At 48.7% G+C, this 18209-nt stretch overlaps 1 protein-coding gene and 1 non-coding gene across 4 annotated transcripts in view; one reads left to right on the top strand and one right to left on the bottom strand.

The window, feature by feature from the left end:
• Nucleotides 1-18209, bottom strand: part of RUSC1 (RUN and SH3 domain containing 1) — a 30338-nt gene that overhangs the window by 5992 nt on the left and 6137 nt on the right. For 2 of the 3 annotated variants that reach the window (XM_088660155.1, XM_088660154.1), the window contains exons 2-5: nucleotides 13229-14938; nucleotides 7242-7766; nucleotides 4326-4424; nucleotides 934-1010 (exon numbers count right to left, since the gene is read on the bottom strand). In XM_088660155.1, the coding sequence (XP_088516281.1) occupies nucleotides 934-1010; nucleotides 4326-4424; nucleotides 7242-7766; nucleotides 13229-14849 (2322 nt within the window). In that variant the 5' untranslated portion in view covers nucleotides 14850-14938. The remainder of the gene's footprint in view (nucleotides 1-933; nucleotides 1011-4325; nucleotides 4425-7241; nucleotides 7767-13228; nucleotides 14939-18209) is intronic. The other variant, XM_088660156.1, reaches the window with a different exon arrangement.
• On the top strand, nucleotides 17169-17242 carry TRNAI-GAU (transfer RNA isoleucine (anticodon GAU)). The gene has a single exon. It is a non-coding gene; the product is annotated as a tRNA-Ile (tRNA).

The raw sequence follows: 18209 nt of genomic DNA on the forward strand, positions 1-18209 counted from the left end.
AGTCACAGGTGTCTCCCCCTCCTGCTGCGATAAGCTCCCCTCCCCTCCGGTCTCCCAGAACCAGAAGAGGTGTGAAATGAGAGGAGCAAATACAGACATGCAGGTGCAGTCTCTGATTGCTTGGGGGGTAACCCTGGAGAGTAGGAGACTTAGGCAGCAGCGGGAAGACAAGCGCCTTCAGTCTCTACAACTGCTTCAAGGGGGCAAGACCTGCTGGACATGTTGCTCTCCACGTTAGGCCTGTCCCCCCTATGTAGATTGTGTTTTTGCTAATACAGAGTTAACTCCAACTTGCAAGGCACGATTTACTGCTGGCTCGGTTCCGACACCGGGGTTCAAGTACCCACTCTGCTGCCAGCTCACCTTGGGGCAGTCGCTGCCTCTTAGCCTAACCTACCTCGCAGGGTTGTTGTGAGGATTAATTGAAGGGGGGAGAGAACCACTACACCACTTTGAACTCCTCGAAGGAAAGGGGGGGTATAAATGCAGGGTGTGTGTCTCTTCAACCCGCAACCAGCTGCAAGGCTAAATTAGGGTGTTGGCGGAGAAGCAAGAGCCCTATCGATGCTGCCTTTAGCTTCTTGGAGGAAACGGGGGGGGGGATATAAAATTAGCGGAAGCTGGTTTGTTAGGGCAAATGGGGCAGCGGCCAACCAATGCTCGGTCTGCGTTCAGCCAGCCCCCACCTTCCTGCCTTCTTTTCTTACAGCCAGTCCAAGGGGTGGCTCCTGCTGTCAGCTTCCTCCTCTCTAGTCTCAACGTTGCCCTTACATAAATCAGCTGGGGGAAGGAGGATAAGGATGGGGAAACCAACAAGGAGTGGGGACTGCCCATCATTGCCTCTGTTGCCGCCTGGGCTCCCTGCCTTCCGCCCCACCACCCGCAATGGGGAACCAGCCGCTGGGCTGCATAAAATGTAACGTCAAAACAAACCTTCTGAACAAGGTTCCGGGCCGTGCTGAAATGGGCGACGATCTTGTCCACGGAGGCACTGACTGCCACGAGCAAAGCTGGGGGAAAGCCGAGAGAAGAGAGAGGATTACGGGGGGGGGGGGCACATTGTTTGCTTGCGTTTCGGGGGCCGCCGTCCAGAAGTCCTTTCTGGTTATGATTTGGGCTTATGATGGTATCGGGGCAGTTGCAAGCGATCATGCTTTGAATGCTGTTTGCACCAGCAAACAATATCAGGGCAGACTGCTCGCTTCTTTTCCAATTACAGTGGTACTTTGGGTTACAGACGCTTCAGGTTACAGACACTTCAGGTTACAAACACCGCTAACCCAGAAATAGTACCTCGGATTAAGAACTTTGCTTCAGGATGAGAACAGAAATTGCACGGCGGCGGCAGCGGGAGGCCCCATTAACTAAAGTGGTACCTCAGGTTAAGAACAGTTTCAGGTTATGAACGGACCTCCAGAACAAATTAAGTTAAGTTTGGTTTTCAAACGTTTCCGTTGACGAACATTTCGGTTTTTGAACACCGTAAACCCGGAAGAAAATGCTTCTGTTTTCAAACGCGCCTCAGCTCAGAAGTCGAACCAAAAACACAGCTTCCGTACTGAGTTTTCAGTTTTTGAGTTTCGGAACTTGAACAATCTTCCGGAACGAATTACGTTCGAAAACCGAGGTACCACTGCAGTACACATGTCATAGCTTCCTGCTGAAATGCTAGCACCATCCAGGAGGCTTGCCTGGTGCCTTCATTACATATCTTTTTTTATAAAAAATAATAATAACCTTTATTTAAATCATTAAAATACAGTACAAAGAAAAAAGAATGTAACATTTACACAATATTTGTTAATTACATTTGTTCATTACATATCTTTAGGTGCCAGGCAACAAATGTTCCTCTATAGCCAGGCCTTTGGCTGATTAAATGGTCGGTTTGCTTTTATTATGTATTTTGTGTTCTCGTGTTGTATTTTATGTTGTGAACTGCCCTGTGGTCTTTTTTCTTAAAAAATATATATTCAGGGGTACTCTCATTTTCCTAATCATATTGAAATACGGGCCCTCAATGAGGCCAAACTTAGATTCACAAAATGTTTAGGGGTATGCGTCCCTGTGCCCCCCCCCCCAGAAAAAAAGCACTGCATTTAATTCATCATCATCATCTGAGCTATACATTCAAAGTGCTACACAACTCAGGAGTGGGAGTCCTTAAGGAGGTTGGATGGCCACTCCAGCAACTCCTGCAGCCAAGCTGGTGCCAAACGTATTGCTCTGCTTTCCTTTGGATCACATCAGCGAGGCTGAAAAGGGGCCTCCATACACACTACCCAGGGTTGCACCCCATAAAGGTCACTTTGGTGCCGCTAACGGGGCAAAAACAACACGGGAGGCAGCAGTTACGATTTCCCAGACTCTGCAGCCACAGCAGGCGCTGCGACTCTCCAGCGGTTTGACGTCACCCCCAGAGGCACACTCCTTTGTCTCTCAACACAGACAGATGCCAGCAACAAAACATTCAGAGTGCTATTATACCACTCTAAGCAGCTGCAGCTTCCCCCAAGGAATCCTGGGAACTGTAGTTTGTTATGGGTGCTGAAAGCTGTGAGGAGATCCCTTTTCCCCTCACAGAGCGACAATTCCCAGACTTCCCTGGGGATTATTAAACAACTTGTAGCTCTGTGAGGGGAAGGGGGGGTGTCTCCTAATCGCTCTCAGCACCTTTAGCAAAAAGTATCTCCCAGAATTCTTTGGGGGAAGCCATGACTATTTAAAGTGGTATTGTTGTGCTTTGAATGTATAGCGCGAATGGGGGCTCACTTTCTATCTCTCTTAAATGAAAGCTGGGGATCTGGAAGTTAAGTTTCATATGTTTGCCTCCCTCTCCGTGGATGCCCATTGGGGGTACAGACGGAAAAGGAGGTGGCAGGCCCTCCCTGTCTCTTTTTCTTTTCCAATCTTCCTGGGGTTTCCTAGGAATACAACGCGTTTCCATGGGAATCCTCATCTCTTTGGCCGCGCTTCAGGTTTTCAAGAATTAAAGGTGCCAGCAGAGACATGGGTCGCCATGGGAACGAACAAGGCCTGAATAGGAGTTGGGAAGTGTTCCCAGGTATTGAAGGTGTTTGGGTGGCTCTATGCATCTCTCTCCCCTTGCCTGTGTTTCCCCCTCCTCTTCCTCTCCTAACATGTCCCCCACCCCAACCTCTAAAGTTGAACACTCTTGTCTAATTTGTTAACACCACGAGGCTAGACGTTTCCTAGCACGTCGCAAGTAGTAGTAAGCTCAGTATTGTCAACAATGGAAAATAATAATTAATAACCAATCGTGATCAACAATTATTGATGATCAATAGTGGTGTGTGTGTGTGTGTGTGTGTGTGTGTGTGTGTGTGTTTAAGATTGTACCTTTCTGTGCAAGGAAGAAGTAGGTACTTTCCTACATATTTGGTGGTGCTGCAAAGAAATTAAGAAGTTCTGGGATGAGATATACAAAGAATTAAAAAAAATAGTTAGATACTCCTTTAAAAAAGAGCCGGAAATCTTCCTCCTGAGCATGTTGAAGGAAGACATAAAACCAAAAGACAGATGTGTGCTAATGCATGTGACAACAGCGGGTAGACTCTTAGTCGCCAAAAATTGGAAGAGCAAAAAAATACCAAATAAAGAAGAGTGGTTGACCAAATTAATAAATTATCAAAATTTAGCAATCAAAGTTGGAATATCTAAAGGTTTAAGCGAAGAAAAAGCAGGAGAAGAGTGGAAACCGCTCAAGATTTATTTACAAAAACAAGTGGAAAAGGCGCAATTAATAGCGGATTTATGAGGGGCACAATATTAAGAAAATAAATTAAATAAGAGAGAGGTATGCGGTCTATCAGTGAAACCTAAATCAGAATATAGGAGCGGTTGGAAGTCACGATATGGTGGAGGGGGGAAAGGGTGGGGGGATAGTAGATTTTAGTAATGCGTAACGCTAAAGTGGTTGAAATATATATGTTCTTCTTTCTGCTCTTTTGTTCTTCTCTCTCTCTTTTCCCCCCCTTTCTCTCCTCTTTTTCTATTTTCTTTCTTTCCCCTCTTTTTTTCCCTCCTTCTCTTTTCTTAAATTGTACTTGTTATGTTATGTTAAGATTATTAAGTTATGTTATGTCATGCTAAAATACTGTTATATGTTACGTTATGTTAGGTTAGGTTTTTTTAAGTTAGTTTTTTTTTCCTTTTTTTCATCTGAAGCAATTTTTGCGTTGACATTATTTTTTGTTTCGTGTGGTTATGTTTGTCATATTTGCTATCTATATTTTATTCTTTCTATATGTTGAATTTTAAAGATTTTCAATAAAGAATATTTTATTTAAAAAAAAAGATTGTACCTTTCTTTTGTTCTCGAAGTTGGGCACAGACTCGATCAGCATCGGCCCCCCACAGATGGCTGGTATTTGGGACACCGCCAAAGGACTGGGAATGTTTGACTGGAAGAAGATGGGACAGAAAGAAGGGAAGTCAACATATGGAGGACAAGAGGCTATCTAGCTTCTCTGTGGATGCAAGGATTTTTATTTATTTATTCCAGTTATTAGCCAAGCCCTCACAAAGCGAATCGAAGAAAAAGAAATCTTTTTTTTAAACACGCACACACACAAAAGGAACTACGGTACATCCCTGTTCAGTTTTATCCTTTTACAAAACAAACTACTGTAGTTCAGTTCTCAGTTCGAGTCCACATCAAAAAGGGGGGGAGGGGTAATCAACATTCAGAATGTGGCAAGCTGCTGTGCTATGATATAGAACATACTTTAAAAGATGAAGAAAACATCAACACACACACACAGCAGAATGTGGATGGTTTCGTTTAGTTTTCCCAACAATTACCGGTATGATGTTTCAGCTTAAAGGGCCAAAGTGTCTAAAGCAGGCATCCCCAAACTGCGGCCCTCCAGATGTTTTGGGACTACAACTCCCATGATCCCTTGCTAACAGGACCAGTGGTCAGGGATGATGGGAATTGTAGTCCAAAACATCTGGAGGTCCGAAGTTTGGGGATGCCTGGTCTAAAGTAAAGAGATAATAATAATAATAATAATAATAATAATAATAATAATAATAATAATAATGCACACATGGAAGGGAATGAACTTGAAGGTGAACTAGAAATCATTCCAAATTGTACCCCAAATTGAATTGAATTCACTCAACAAATTGTGGGAACTCCTTTCAGGTGCAGACCAGAGATTTGTGGGCTAATTTGGTGAGCTTTGTTACACTGAACTAGTTCGTTCCAAGCTCTACTTGAAACAGCCTCTCCTTCTGCCTGCCAAGCACATATAACCAGCTTCAAAAACTTAATGGCATAAGTCAGGAAGCTGCCTTATGCCGAGGGCGCCAGTCTCTCAATCCTGAGAGACTGGAGTTCAAATCCCCACTCAGCTATGAAGCTCACCGGGTGGCATTTGGCCAAGTGCCATCTCTCAGCCTCACCTACCCCACAGGGTTGATGTGAGGATAAACCAGGGAAGGGAGAAACCATGTATGCCAACTTGGGCTCCTCGGAGGAATAAAAATAAAATTAGAAAATAATACAAGGTAAAAATAAAAGAAGCGAAGGAAATGCAATGAAAAAATCAATGTGAATACCCCTGATCAACTGCTAGATTAAGTGTTGCAGCCCTAGATATGTAATATCTCAATTTCTGTGCTTTCCACACCACCCAATGGCTTCCTTCCTTCCTTCCTTCCTTCCTTCCTTCCTTCCTTCCTTCCTTCCTTCCTTCCTTCCTTCCTTCCTTCCTTCCTTCCTTCCTTCCGTTTGGCTCAGACTCCCACATGTTGAGAATCTCTTGTTTCATTTTAAAAACAAACCCGCAAGCTTCCAGTCCTCATGGCTTTGATTTTTTTTTAAAAAAAACAATGCCGATGAAACTGTGGGCTGGAGGCATGCAAATTTGGTTTCCCGTCAGCAGGAGGATGAACTTGAATAGTCCCTCTATAGCTCTTTGAATTTCACCCTCCTTGGAGGAGCTCTCCCCTTGTATTTTCCTGGCAAGTCAGTCAGTGTATATCTTGACTTAGGCAACCAGTCTGGACTGGAGATGATCAGAAACATGCGACTATTAGCCTCCTCTCAGGGTGGTTAATTTTCCCCCCTAGCACAGTTAGGGGAAACCTCCAGATGTTGCTTGACTACAACTCCCATCATCCCTGGCCATTGTTTACACTGGCTGGGGCTGATGGGAGCTGGAGTCCAACCAAGTTATTTGTTGAAAGCATTTTTTACCCAGCTCTTCAGTCCAAAAACACCTCCCAGAGCAGGTTGTAGTGATCAATAATAAGAGTCTAGAGCAGGCATCCCCAAACTGCGGCCCTCCAGATGTTTTGGCCTACAACTCCTATGATCCCTAGCTAACAGGACCAGTGGTCAGGGATGATGGGAATTGTAGTCCAAAACATCTGGAGGGCCGAAGTTTGGGGGGGCCTGGTCTAGAGAGCATTGGTTCCCAATGTGGGCAGTACCACCTCCTGGGGGGCAATGCGATTACTTGTGGGGTGGGCGCTAAGAGGCAAGAGGGCGATGTAAATGACGATCAGATTTCAAAAAACTGGTATCACTGGATGAAGTTAATCTAATTAGTTGCTTTAATTAATCTAAAGACACAGACCAATTGCACAGGGGCTACGTTCTGGACCCCCATGCAGGTCACCGGGCTGTCCTACCTGGTTCTGCCCCCCCGTCCTGTTGCACCCCCTTTTTGTGATGTTTTCAGGGCACTTCTGGGCTCAGCGCAATGCGCAGTGGCACACATATCAGACACCCCTTAAACAGTCGCTGCCTGCAAATAGTTTTCATTGGATTTTGAACGAATGTGCAATTGGTTGTTACTGTTTTGAATTTCACTGTTATTATCCCTCTTAGCGGGCTGCAGTTCTGCGTAATGCTTTTTAGAGAGGTGAGTGGGGGGCACCGGAGCTGAGTTTATAGAACCGAGGGGCCGGTGGCACAAAAAGGTTTGAGAACCACTGGTCTATAGAGGACCTCAAGTCCCCCATCCAGCTGCACACACCTGATGCCAAAGGGCGGGAGTAGCCGTACCCACAAGAAGCTGATTGGACAAGGCCAGAACGGCAATTCGCACAGAGTTGCAACGGGCAGCCTCTGTCTCTGTGCCGGCAGCTGCTTTGGCCTTGCAGCCTTCAACCAAATCTCTCAAGGAGGCACACAGTTTGGGGAAGAGCTGACCGAGGCAGGGAGGTGGGAAGCAGAGGGGTGGGGAATGAGGGGAGAGGCGGCTTACGTTGCTTGGGAGCTCCCGGCTCTTTGGCTTCCATACTGCCCCAGGGCACTCTCCCGAGCCCTGCTCCAGCCTGGCTGTCAAGGGGGGCGCGGCGGGCTCCAAACGGCCCCTCGGGCACCTGGCGGGGTGGGAAAGCTAAGGCGGGGAAGGTGCGGCTGCGGGGGAAGAGGGGTGAGAACAGCACAGCCAGGTCAGGGCTCTCCAGGAAAGGCAGGACGCTCCTGGCAGGCGGGGAGTAGGCCCCGATGGGGGAGAGGCGGATGGGGAGCAGCTCCTCGGGCGAGAGAGTGCCCAAGACCTGCCCCTGCCCCCCAGCCAGGAGGCAGACCTCCTCGCAGGACAAGGTCTTGAGCCTGGGGCAGAAGGCCGGGGCAGGAGGGGCAGGGGAGGTAAGCTCCACACTCTCTAAGCCGGGGCAGAGTGAGGGGTGCAGGGATGCCGGGGCCTCCACCACAGAGAAATGGACCAGGAGAGGTGGGTAGGGCGGATTCTGAGGTCTGGAGGAGCGGGCAAGGAGGGCGTCAGCTGTAGGTTAGAGCGAGGGCAAGGGGGCCAGTAGGTCGCGGCAGGACCATGGAGAGAAGCCAGTGCAGAGAGAGGGATGGATGGATGGGGGGGGGAGTTTGGAAGCACGTGAGGGCGACAAACCAGTGAGAAATGCATGGAAGCCAGACAACGAGCGAGACCAGCGTGATTGATTGATTGATTGATTGATTGACATGGGAAGCGGGACGGGGGTGTGGAAGGGGAAGCCAGAAAGAGGTTTGGGGGGGGGGTCAAGAGCAAGGAAGGTGAGGAAGAGGAGAGAATATGAAACAAAACAAAACAAAAAAAGTTATTTCCAGAAGTCACACAGCAGACAACGAACAAACATAATGGTCAATGAGACACGACGCAACACAAAACAATCCCAGCGCAAAAACACCCAACCTTGTTTGGAAGCTGCGTGTCGTCAGCTGGGAAACGCAGGACCCTAGTCCGGAGTTGGGGGACTCTGGCCCCACTCACTCCATACATGAGATACCGTTTTAAGCATTCATGGCGTTCCCCAAAAGGATTCTGGGAGATAAATGTTCATTAAGGGTGCTGGGAGTTGCCAGGAGGCCCCTGTGATCCCCAAAGTGGTTTGAATAGCCAAGCCCTTTTCACGGGGGACTCTGTGAATTGTAGCTCTGGGAGGGGAACGGAGGGTCCCCCTATTAACTCTTAGCACCCTTAACAAATGGCAGCTCCCAGAATTATTTGGGGGAAGCCATGACTCTTTATAGTGCTTTAAATGCATGGTGTGAATACGGCCTTAGAAGTCTTCTGCTTGTTGCTTGACTCCCAGCTCCCATTTTCCCTGACCTTGCTGGCTGGGGCGGAGGAAGGTTGAGAGATGGACAATATCTTGAGGGTCACTGGCTTGCCCTGTCTAGCACAGGAGAAGCCCTTAGGCATCCAAAAGAGACAATCTGCCCCTGCTGTGTTTGGATACAATTGCACACCATTTTGAATTAAGATGGCGGAACTGCACTGATTTTAACCACCGATGTCAAAACTGTGCTGATTAATAATAATAATAATAATAATAATAATAATAATAATAATAATAATTTATTTATACCCCTCCCATCTGGCTGGGTTTCCCCAGCCACTCTGGGCGGCTTCCAACAGAAAAATGAAATAAAATAATCTATTAAACATTAAAAGCCTCCCTAAACAGGGCTGCCTTCAAATGTCTTCTAAAAAACTGGTAGCTGTTTTTCTCTTTGACATCTGATGGGAGGGCGTTCCACAGGGCGGGCGCCACCACCGAGAAGGCCCTCTACCTGGTTCCCTGCAACTTGGCTTCTCGCAATGAGGGAACCGCCAGAAGGCCCTCGGCGCTGGACCTCAGTGTCTGGGCAGAGCAGGTATGAGGCTGCTATTGCTTTCTAATCTTACTTAATTTATTTAACAAAATGTATAGCCTCTCAGTGGTTTACTGAGAAGGTCCCATGTTCTCAACCCCCAGCATCTTCAGGTAGGATTGGGGAAATACCCCCTGCCTGAAGCCCCAGTGTGCCGCTGCCAGTCAGTGCAGACATTAGTGAGGTAGATGGAGCAGTGGTCTGATCTATAAGGTAGCTCTCCATGTTCTCCATGTAGAGCTGGCAGTAGACACTGTCTGAAATTCTGGGGAGGGCCGTAGCTCAGTGGCAGAGCATCTGCTTTGCAAATCGAAGGTCCCTGGTTCAACTTCCAGCATCTCAGGTAGGGCTGGAAAGCTTGGAGAGATGCTGCTGCTGCTGCTGCTGCCAGTCAGTGTAGACAGTACTGAGCTAGATGGGCCAGTGGTCTAACTCAGCAGAAGGCAAGTTTCTCTGTTCCAAAGCCCCCAGCCTGAAACAGAAACTTCCCCACCCTGAAATGTAGCAAGTTTGGCTTGAAGTCTCGCAAAGTAATCCACATTACTATCTGACGAGAGCACACAAACCTTAATCCCCGGGAAACCCTGAAGTCCAGAGTCTAAAATTTCCTAAGTGCACCGCTGCCACGATGACGTGGGCCGTTGAAGTTACATTACCTTCAAAAAGCCAACAAATGATTCTCTCCGAACCAGGAAAAGGCAGCTGATTATAGCTCTTGCCCTGTTTTAGGGGGAGGGGGAGCTTTTACACCAGTTTGCTTCCGGTGGAAAGAGAAAGAAAGGGAAAGGCAAGTACTGCAAAGGTTGTCAGCCTAGGAAGACAAATGCAAAGTGATTTCCTTCTTCCTGCTTCCTCCTGCTAACACAAGTGCATGAGTGTGTGTTGTCGAGGGAGGGAGGCAGCAGGGGGGGCGGGAGAAGTTCCCCCAGCTCCGACTGACAACCACGTTGACCAATCAGAGCAACTCCTTTTCTGGTTATTTATTAATTTTAGGCCAGGTAACCAGATTCAAGGTGTGCCTTAGAGGCTGGCTGGGGTGGCATTCGTTTCTTCATTCTATTAAAGCGAAACAAGGAACCAATTAAAAACTCATTAATAGCAGAGCAGTGATGGAAGTGGAGCGTGTGTGTCTGTCAGACGCCCCCCCCCCCCGGAACAAAGCACAAGATGTCCCTGGAAATGTGCTAATGTTTATGAAAAAAAAAAAACCAAAACTGCATCTGTGCCGTGGTCGTTTGTTAAGGGTGCGAGGAATTGCAAGATTCTTTGGGGACGAAGTCATCTGCTTTAACTGTGCTTTGGATGAATTGAATGCACACAGCCAGAGTATACACTTGTTCGTTTGTATACCTCGACTACTTGAGCGCATAGGTGGCACACTCTTTCGAACGCAACACGTGAGCGCCCCACTCACAGACTGCATTCCTGCTCCGAAACTACCTTAAACACCCCAGGAAAAATAAATAACACATTGTTATAGTTACAGGTAGGTAGCCGTGTTGGTCTGAGTCGAAGCAAAATAAAAAAATTCCTTCAGTAGCACCTTAAAGACCAACTAAGTTTATATTTTGGTATGAGCTTTCGTGTGCATGCACACATCAGGTATCTGACGAAGTGTGCATGCACACGAAAGCTCATACCAAAATATAAACTTAGTTGGTCTTTAAGGTGCTACTGAAGGAATTTTTTTATTTTACATTGTTATAGGTTTTGGGGGTGGGGTTCAGTCTGGATCAGGGGTTCCCAAACTAAGGCCCGGGGGGCCAGATGCGGCCCAATCACCTTCTAAATCCGGCCCGCGGACGGTCTGGGAATCAGCATGTTTTTACATGAGTAGAATGTGCCATTTTATTTAAAATGCATCTCTGGGTTATTTGTGGGGCCTGCCTGGTGTTTTTACATGAGTAGGATGTGTCCTTTTATTTAAAATGCATCTCTGGGTTATTTGTGGGGCATAGGAATTCGCTCATATTTTTTTTCAAAATATAGTCCAGCCCCCCCCCCAAGGTCTGAGGGCCAGTGGACCGGCCCCCTGCTGGAAAAAGTTTGCTGACCCCTGGTCTGGATAATACCCATATGACCGTACTGTGAGATTATAATTTATAAGAAGACGCCAGCTGATCTGGTCAGACAAGTTTCTTTGTAAGATCATTATCTTAAGAATACCTTCTACTGTAATGGCCTGTTAAGTGCTGCTATTTACATGTCCAAAGGGGTTGCCCTGTTGCCATGGAGACAAATGGACGGCCTTTTCCCCAATTCTTCAGATGGGGAACAATAGGCCAAAGTGGGCTGTTATTGTACTAGAAGGTGCTGATCTTGCTCTGGGCCTATAGTTGTGGCTTGGAGATCTCCCTGGGAATTTAAGGGAGTGGGGAGATCTAAATGGAGTGTTAATGCTGTGAGCACCGTGTTTCCATTCCATTCTTCTTCTTGTTGTTGTTGTTTAGTCGTGTCTGACTCTTCGTGACCCCATGGACCATTCTTAATCCTAGCTTAATCCCATTTAGGAGAATATACATAGCGGTTGTGGGGGAAACACCCCATTTCACCCTCGCAACTAGGGTTGCCAGACTCAATAGAGGACAGGACTTCTGTGCCTTCAATTGCCCTGCTCTCTTTTGAGTCTGGAAACCTTAAAGAGAAACCAGCAGACCCTTTGTTTAATTTCCAAGCAAAGGGCCTGCTGGTTTCTCTTTAAGGTTTCCAGACTCAAAAGAGAGCAGGGCAATTAAAGGCACAAAAGTCCTGTCCTCTATTGAGTCTGGCAACCCTACTCACAACAATCCTATGAGGTAATTTAGCCAGAGAGTGAGAGACACACAGAGAAAGAGTGATTGGCCCAAGGTCACCCGCTGTGCTTCACAGAAAGAGTCGAGGATTCGAACCCACACCATACATTTAAAGTACTAATATACCACTTTAACAGTCATGGCTTCCCCCAAAGAATCCTGGGAATTGTAGTCTGTTAAGGGTGCTGAGAGATCTTAGGAGACCTCGAGTCCCCTGCCAGAGCTACAATTCCCAAAGTGAAACACATGCAGATATGAAGTTTGAGGAGAACAAGCACCCCACCCCAAAGATATATTCCCCCTCTTAGTCAACCACATCTTTTACAATCCTCATATCACACGCACAGGGAGTCATAGGGTTAAATGGTATTTGGTAGGCTAAGGCTTGTTGGCTGGTGTTTTGGGGAGGGAAGCAGTTTAAAGGCACGTCAACATCCATTTCCTGATTGAGCTCTCTTTCATAGGAACCACAAATGTGCTTTACCCCCGTGCCTTCCTGCCTCCATTAGATGCCCCCTGGGCTTAGGGTTGCCAGACTCAATAGAGGACAGGACTTCTGTGCCTTTAATTGCCCTGCTCTCTTTTGAGCCTGGAAACCTTCAACAGAAACCAGCAGACTCTTTGTTTAATTTCCAAGCAAAGGTCTGCTGGTTTCTCTTTAAGGTTTCCAGACTCAAAAGAGAGCAGGGCAATTAAAGGCACAGAAGTCCTGTCCTCTATTGAGTCTGGCAACCCTACCTGGGCCACATCTACACAATACTTGCAATAAACCGCCTGAGGGCGGTATACAAATTTAATACATAAAGTAATAATAAAACTGTTAGAATATTTCCAAAGCAAAGCAGGGTCTGGTGTGATTTCAAACTAGATGGGGAGGGTGACCTGCGTGTTGAGAGTCCTACATTGCAGGGGGCTGGACTATACAATCCTCAGAGTCCTTTCCAACTCTGCAGTCCTATGATTCACTTTAAACAGTCACAGCTTCCTGCAAAGAATACTCTGGGAACTGTAGTTCACCTGAGGTGCGGAGAGTCATCCGGAGGCCCTTGTTCCGCTCACAGAGCTACAGTTCCCAGGGTGATTTACCCAGCAACCCCTCTTCCCAGCGGACTTTGAGAACTGCAACTCTGGGAGGGAAATTGGGGGTCTCCGATCCACTCTCAGCACCCCTAACAAGCTATGTTCTCCAATATTGCTTTGGGGGACGCAGCAATTGTGCAAAGTGGGGTAAAATAACTTTAAATGTAAGGTACACTCTCCAAAATCTGAGCCTCCACATCAGGGGAGATCATCCAAGCCTTACCCTCCACAAAACTCCTCTCTCCTCTCTCCTCCTTCCCCGGCATCCAGGGGTCCCTCCTCCCATTGGATGGGCCCTCGGAGGTTCGATCAGACGCCTTCACCTCCATCCTTCCATCTTCTCCTTCTTCAAAGCCTCCCTCCACAATGGGCTGCAGTCCGGGGCGGGATTTCCTCCTCCGGGGAGGGATTTCCTTCGGGGGCCTGAAGGGCCTGTTTGGTGGTGGCTCCACGACAACCTCCGGCGGAGCGCTCCCGTCAGGCACCCCCTTCCCGGGATCCACTTGCCATGGGGTTTGGGTGCCCGCCTTCAAGTGCACCTGGGCTTTCTGCTTCCGGCAGCGCAATTCCTTGAACGTGGTCACCCCTCTTTGGCCGGCGGGGTTGGCTGGCGGCTCTGATGGTGGAGTTGGGGCCCCGGCCGTCTCCCGGCAAGGGGCCACGCCACACGTCAGCTCATTCAATGGCGGCAGCTCAGTGTCAGGGGAGAAGACGATCAGCCAGTCGCTCTGGTCCTTCCTCGTCTGGGGTGGGGGCCCCACTGATGTCGCGGGCTTCTTCCTTTTCTGCGCCAACTCGTGGAAGGAAGTGATGTTCTTCCTGCTGCTCGCCGCCTGCGGGTCGCCATGGCAGGGTGGCAGATCTGCCAGGGCCATCGCAGGCTTCCCTGCTTCGCTTCGCCTCAACCCCTGAAGCCCCCTCTTCGTTCTGGGGGGCACTGGCGGAGGGCCGCTCAAAACACGAGGCCTCGTTGGAGCAGCCTGGTTCGAGTTGACGTCCACTAGGTCCGAGAAGAGCTTTCCGGGCTCTGCTTCCTGGCACGGGAGAGCATTGCAGTTTGAATCCAGCTCTGGGCTGATTTTGGGGGCTGGCACGGCTGGGGGAGCCCTGAAGGGACGGGTCGGGGGAGGTACAGGCAGGGGAGCCCTGCAGGAATCAGCGAGGGGCGACTTGACCGGGCTTTCCCCACACGGAGAAGACATGTCAGGCGTGGACCCCAATGAGCTACCACTGCACAAGCTGTCGGGGCTGTCCCAGACACGGGACGGGCGTGGCTCACCGATCTGGATGTTGAGGTTCAAGCTTTCATCTTTGCGGTCAGCGAGGGGGAGAATGCCGCGAGCATCTTCCAAGGGAACAATGTTGGGCTGGCTCTCGGGACTCCTCGGCTCCTCGGCAGGAAATTCTCTGCAGTACACAGAGACCGGGCTCTCATCCAGGCTGATATCTGAGGAGCTACTAACAGATGAGGAGCCCAGCTCCGACGGGGAACCTGCTTCCTCCTCCTCTTCTTCTTCATCCTCCTCTTCTTCCTCACGCTTCAGAGCCAGGCAGTTGGGCGAGAGAGGCTGACCCTGGAGGCCTCGCTTGAGATCCGAATGCAGCGTGTGGCCGTCGCAGCAGCGGCAGGGCAGCGACGGGTTGTTGGAGTTGGCGTCTACCAGCTCGCGGGTGTTGCCGCCGTGACCGTGGCAATCCTGGCAACCCACCCGGTCTCTCGGGGGCGCCAACGTGTTGGCATCCTCTTGGAGCTCCGGGTGGCGCGACAGGTGGAGGCCCAAGGAGACATGCTGCAGGTGGACGTGGTTCAGGTTACAGATCAGGCCCTTTTTCGGAGACTGCATGGTCCCGGAAGACGAGAGGGGAACCGGGTGGCGCTCAAGTCCGTCGGCTCTGCCTGGATGTCACCCGCCAGGGTGCCCTGGGAAGTTCCCTGCAAAAGGCAAAGCCAGCTTCTGAGTGTAGGCAAAATTCGGGATACAGGGAAATAAGGAGAGCACATAAACATAACAGGGTTTAGGTTGATCTTAGGCCACATCTGCATGGTACATTCGAAAGGAGTATTATACTACTTTAAGCAGTCATGGCTTCTCCCAGAGGATCCTGGGGACTGTAGTTTGGGAAGGGTGCAGAGCAATGTTAGCAGACCCTTATTCCCTTCACAGAGCTATTGTTCCAAGTCCCCTGGGAAGAAAGGTTGACCGTTGAACTACTCTGTAAGTTGTAGCTCTGTGAGGGGAAGGGGGGGTCTCCTAACAACTCCCTGCACCCATAACAAACTACACTTCCCATAGTTCTTTGAGGGAAGCCATGATTGTTTAAAGTGGTACTATACAGTTTTAAATGTTCAGTGCAGATGGGGCCATATAGAATTGTCTATCTAATTATTGTTATTGTTTCAATTTATTGCTTACCCTTACCATAAGGCTCCAGGGCAGGTTAGGTGGGTTCTAATGGGACCCAGGTGGCGCTGTGGGTTAAACCACTGAGCCTAGGGCTTGCTGATCAGGTCAGCGGTTCGAATCCCTGTGATGGGGTGAGCTCCCGTTGCTCGGTCCCAGCTCCTGCCAACCTAGCAGTTCGAAAGCACGTCAAAGTGCAAGTAGATAAATAGGAACCGCTACAGCGGGAAGGTAAATGGCGTTTCCGTGTGCTGCTCTGGTTTGCCAGAAGCGGCTTTGTCATGCTGGCCACATGACCTGGAAGCTATACGCCGGCTCCCTCGGCCAATAATGCGAGATGAGCGCGCAACCCCAGAGTCGGTCACGACTGGACCTAATGGTCAGGGGTCCCTTTACCTAATACGTATATCTCTCACCTGTCAAAGGGTACTGGTTTCTCACAGGGGTCTGGCTGGCCACTGTTGAGAACAGGATGACGCACTAGATCAGGCTTCCTCAAACTCGGCCCTCCAGATGTTTTTGGCCTACAACTCCCATGATCCCTAGCTAGCAGGACCAGTGGTCAGGGATGATGGGAATTGTAGTCTCAAAACATCTGGAAGGCCGAGTTTGAGGAAGCCTGGACTAGATGGTCCTTTGGCCTGTTCTAGCAGGCTATTATGATGCTTTTATTGAAGGGTAATGAGGTGGATCTTCAGCATACGATGGAAACTTCAACATGAAGGCGGCAGGTGGGGAGGAAATTCCATGACTGGTTGGGGGGGGGGCATGGCTGTTTAAAGTGGTATAGTGCTGGTTTAAATGTGCAGTGCAGATGGTGCCAAACTCACAGAGGGCTGAAGAGTCCGCCGGGAGTATCGAGCGACACATTGCCACAGTCAGCTTATGGAACCCTCCGCCACAAGATGTGATGGCGCTAAAAGTTTTTTTTAATAAGGTTTTTTAAAATAAATAGGGTTTTAAAAATAAGCTAAGGCGACAGAACAGCCACAAATGTGATACAAATTATACAATTGGAAGGGACCCTGAGGACCATCTAAGTCCAACCGCCTGCAATGCAGGAATAAAAAGCTGTCCCATACGGGGATCAAACCTACAACCTTGGAATTGTGAGCAGCACGCTCACAACCAACTGAGCTATTCTAGGCTATGTGAGAAGATGGGTCTATCAATGGGTATTAGGCGTGACAGATAAATGGAATGTCCAGATGACAGGGAAAACAAAGGCAGGGTTTGTGAGAACAGGATGCTGAATTGGATGGGCATGTGGCCTGATCCAGAAGAGCTCTTCTTGTATCCTTGACTTGCAGAGATGGGGAACCCGTGGCCCTCCAGATGTTGTGGGGTCGCAGCTCCCATCATCCCTGAGCATTCTCAGAGTCCAACAACATCTGGACGGCCTCAGCTTCCCCATTTCTGTTTTGTTGTAATGAAACAGAGATGAGTCTGTTAGAAGATAAATGCATAGGAACCAAAACTAGCATCTCCCTGTAGATGACAAATGGTTTTCAAGAGCTCCTTCCCCTCTCTCCCAGAGAATTCTGGGAAATGTAGTTTTTCAAGAGGCAAATATCTTAACAGAGCATCCTCAGTGCTTCCCTGGGGCACTTACACACAATTGCCCAAACCGGGGTGGGGGGTGGGGGGACCTGCCTCACTTCCCCACAGAAAAGGCCGGAAAGAGGAAACCGCATGTGCATAAAATGTGCATACGCTGTTCTATGTGTGTAGATGCAGTCCAAATTTCGAAACAAAAATTCAGCCTGGATAGCTCAGTTGGTTAGAGCGTGGTGCTGATAACGCCAAGGTTGCAGGTTCGATCCCTGTATGGGGCAGCTGCATATTCCCGCATTGCAGGGGTCCCTTCCAACTCTACAATTTTATGATTCTATGGTCCACGGGGATTAAAACAGTCTCCCACCTTCCACATTTCTGGCCCATGAGGATGAAGGCACTGGGATGAAAGAGAAGAACCCGGGACTTTATGGAGCTTGCGGAACTGACTGGAAGATTCCGCGATCAGGGAGAAGAGACAATCGAAGAAGATTGGAAGAAATTTAAAGCTTATTTGAACAAGTATTGTAGTATTTAGGGTTACCTGAGGAAGTAGTTACATGCTATTTTCTTGTAGATTAAGGGTAAGAAGATATTGTTATGCTATTAAGTTAGACATTTAAGATTTTGATATATTGAAACTGCTAGAGAAGGATATGATTGTGATATTCAGTTGGGGGGGGGGAAACCGAGGGAAGTCACCCAATAATGTGAACACAATTGTGGGATATAGGAACGTATAGTTCTTTTTTCTTTTTTGCTTTTTAAAAAGCAAAAGAAAAGAAAGATAAGAAACCAGACTGCCCTTCTGGATCTGATCGAGGCTGTTTTTCAGTTTCCAAAAACTGCCCCTGGGAAGCCCACAAACTGGGCGTGAAGACAACAGCCCTCCCTTGCAACTGGTATTCAGAGGGAGGTGTTGTGGATTTTGAAGACGCTCGAACACAGGGCGCAAGGGAGAAACGTGCTAAGAGGAAGGCACGCTTGGCAAATCCACACCGTGATCAACTCCCGCCCAGAAACCAATGTCCCCACTGTGGAAGAACGTGTGGATCCAGAATTGGCCTCCACAGTCACTTACGGACCCATCGTTAAAACCGTGTTGATGGAAGACAATCTTACTCGGATACGAGTGATCGCCAAAGAAGAAGAAGAAGGAGAAGGAAGCGGCGTCATTATGCTCAATATTGTCTACACTGACTGGCAGCAGCTTTCGAGGGGGTCTCTCTCCCAGCAGCCCTACCTGGG

This window comes from Zootoca vivipara, chromosome 16 (genome assembly GCF_965207765.1).
Source record: "Zootoca vivipara chromosome 16, rZooViv2.hap1.1, whole genome shotgun sequence".
Lineage (NCBI taxonomy): Eukaryota > Metazoa > Chordata > Lepidosauria > Squamata > Lacertidae > Zootoca > Zootoca vivipara.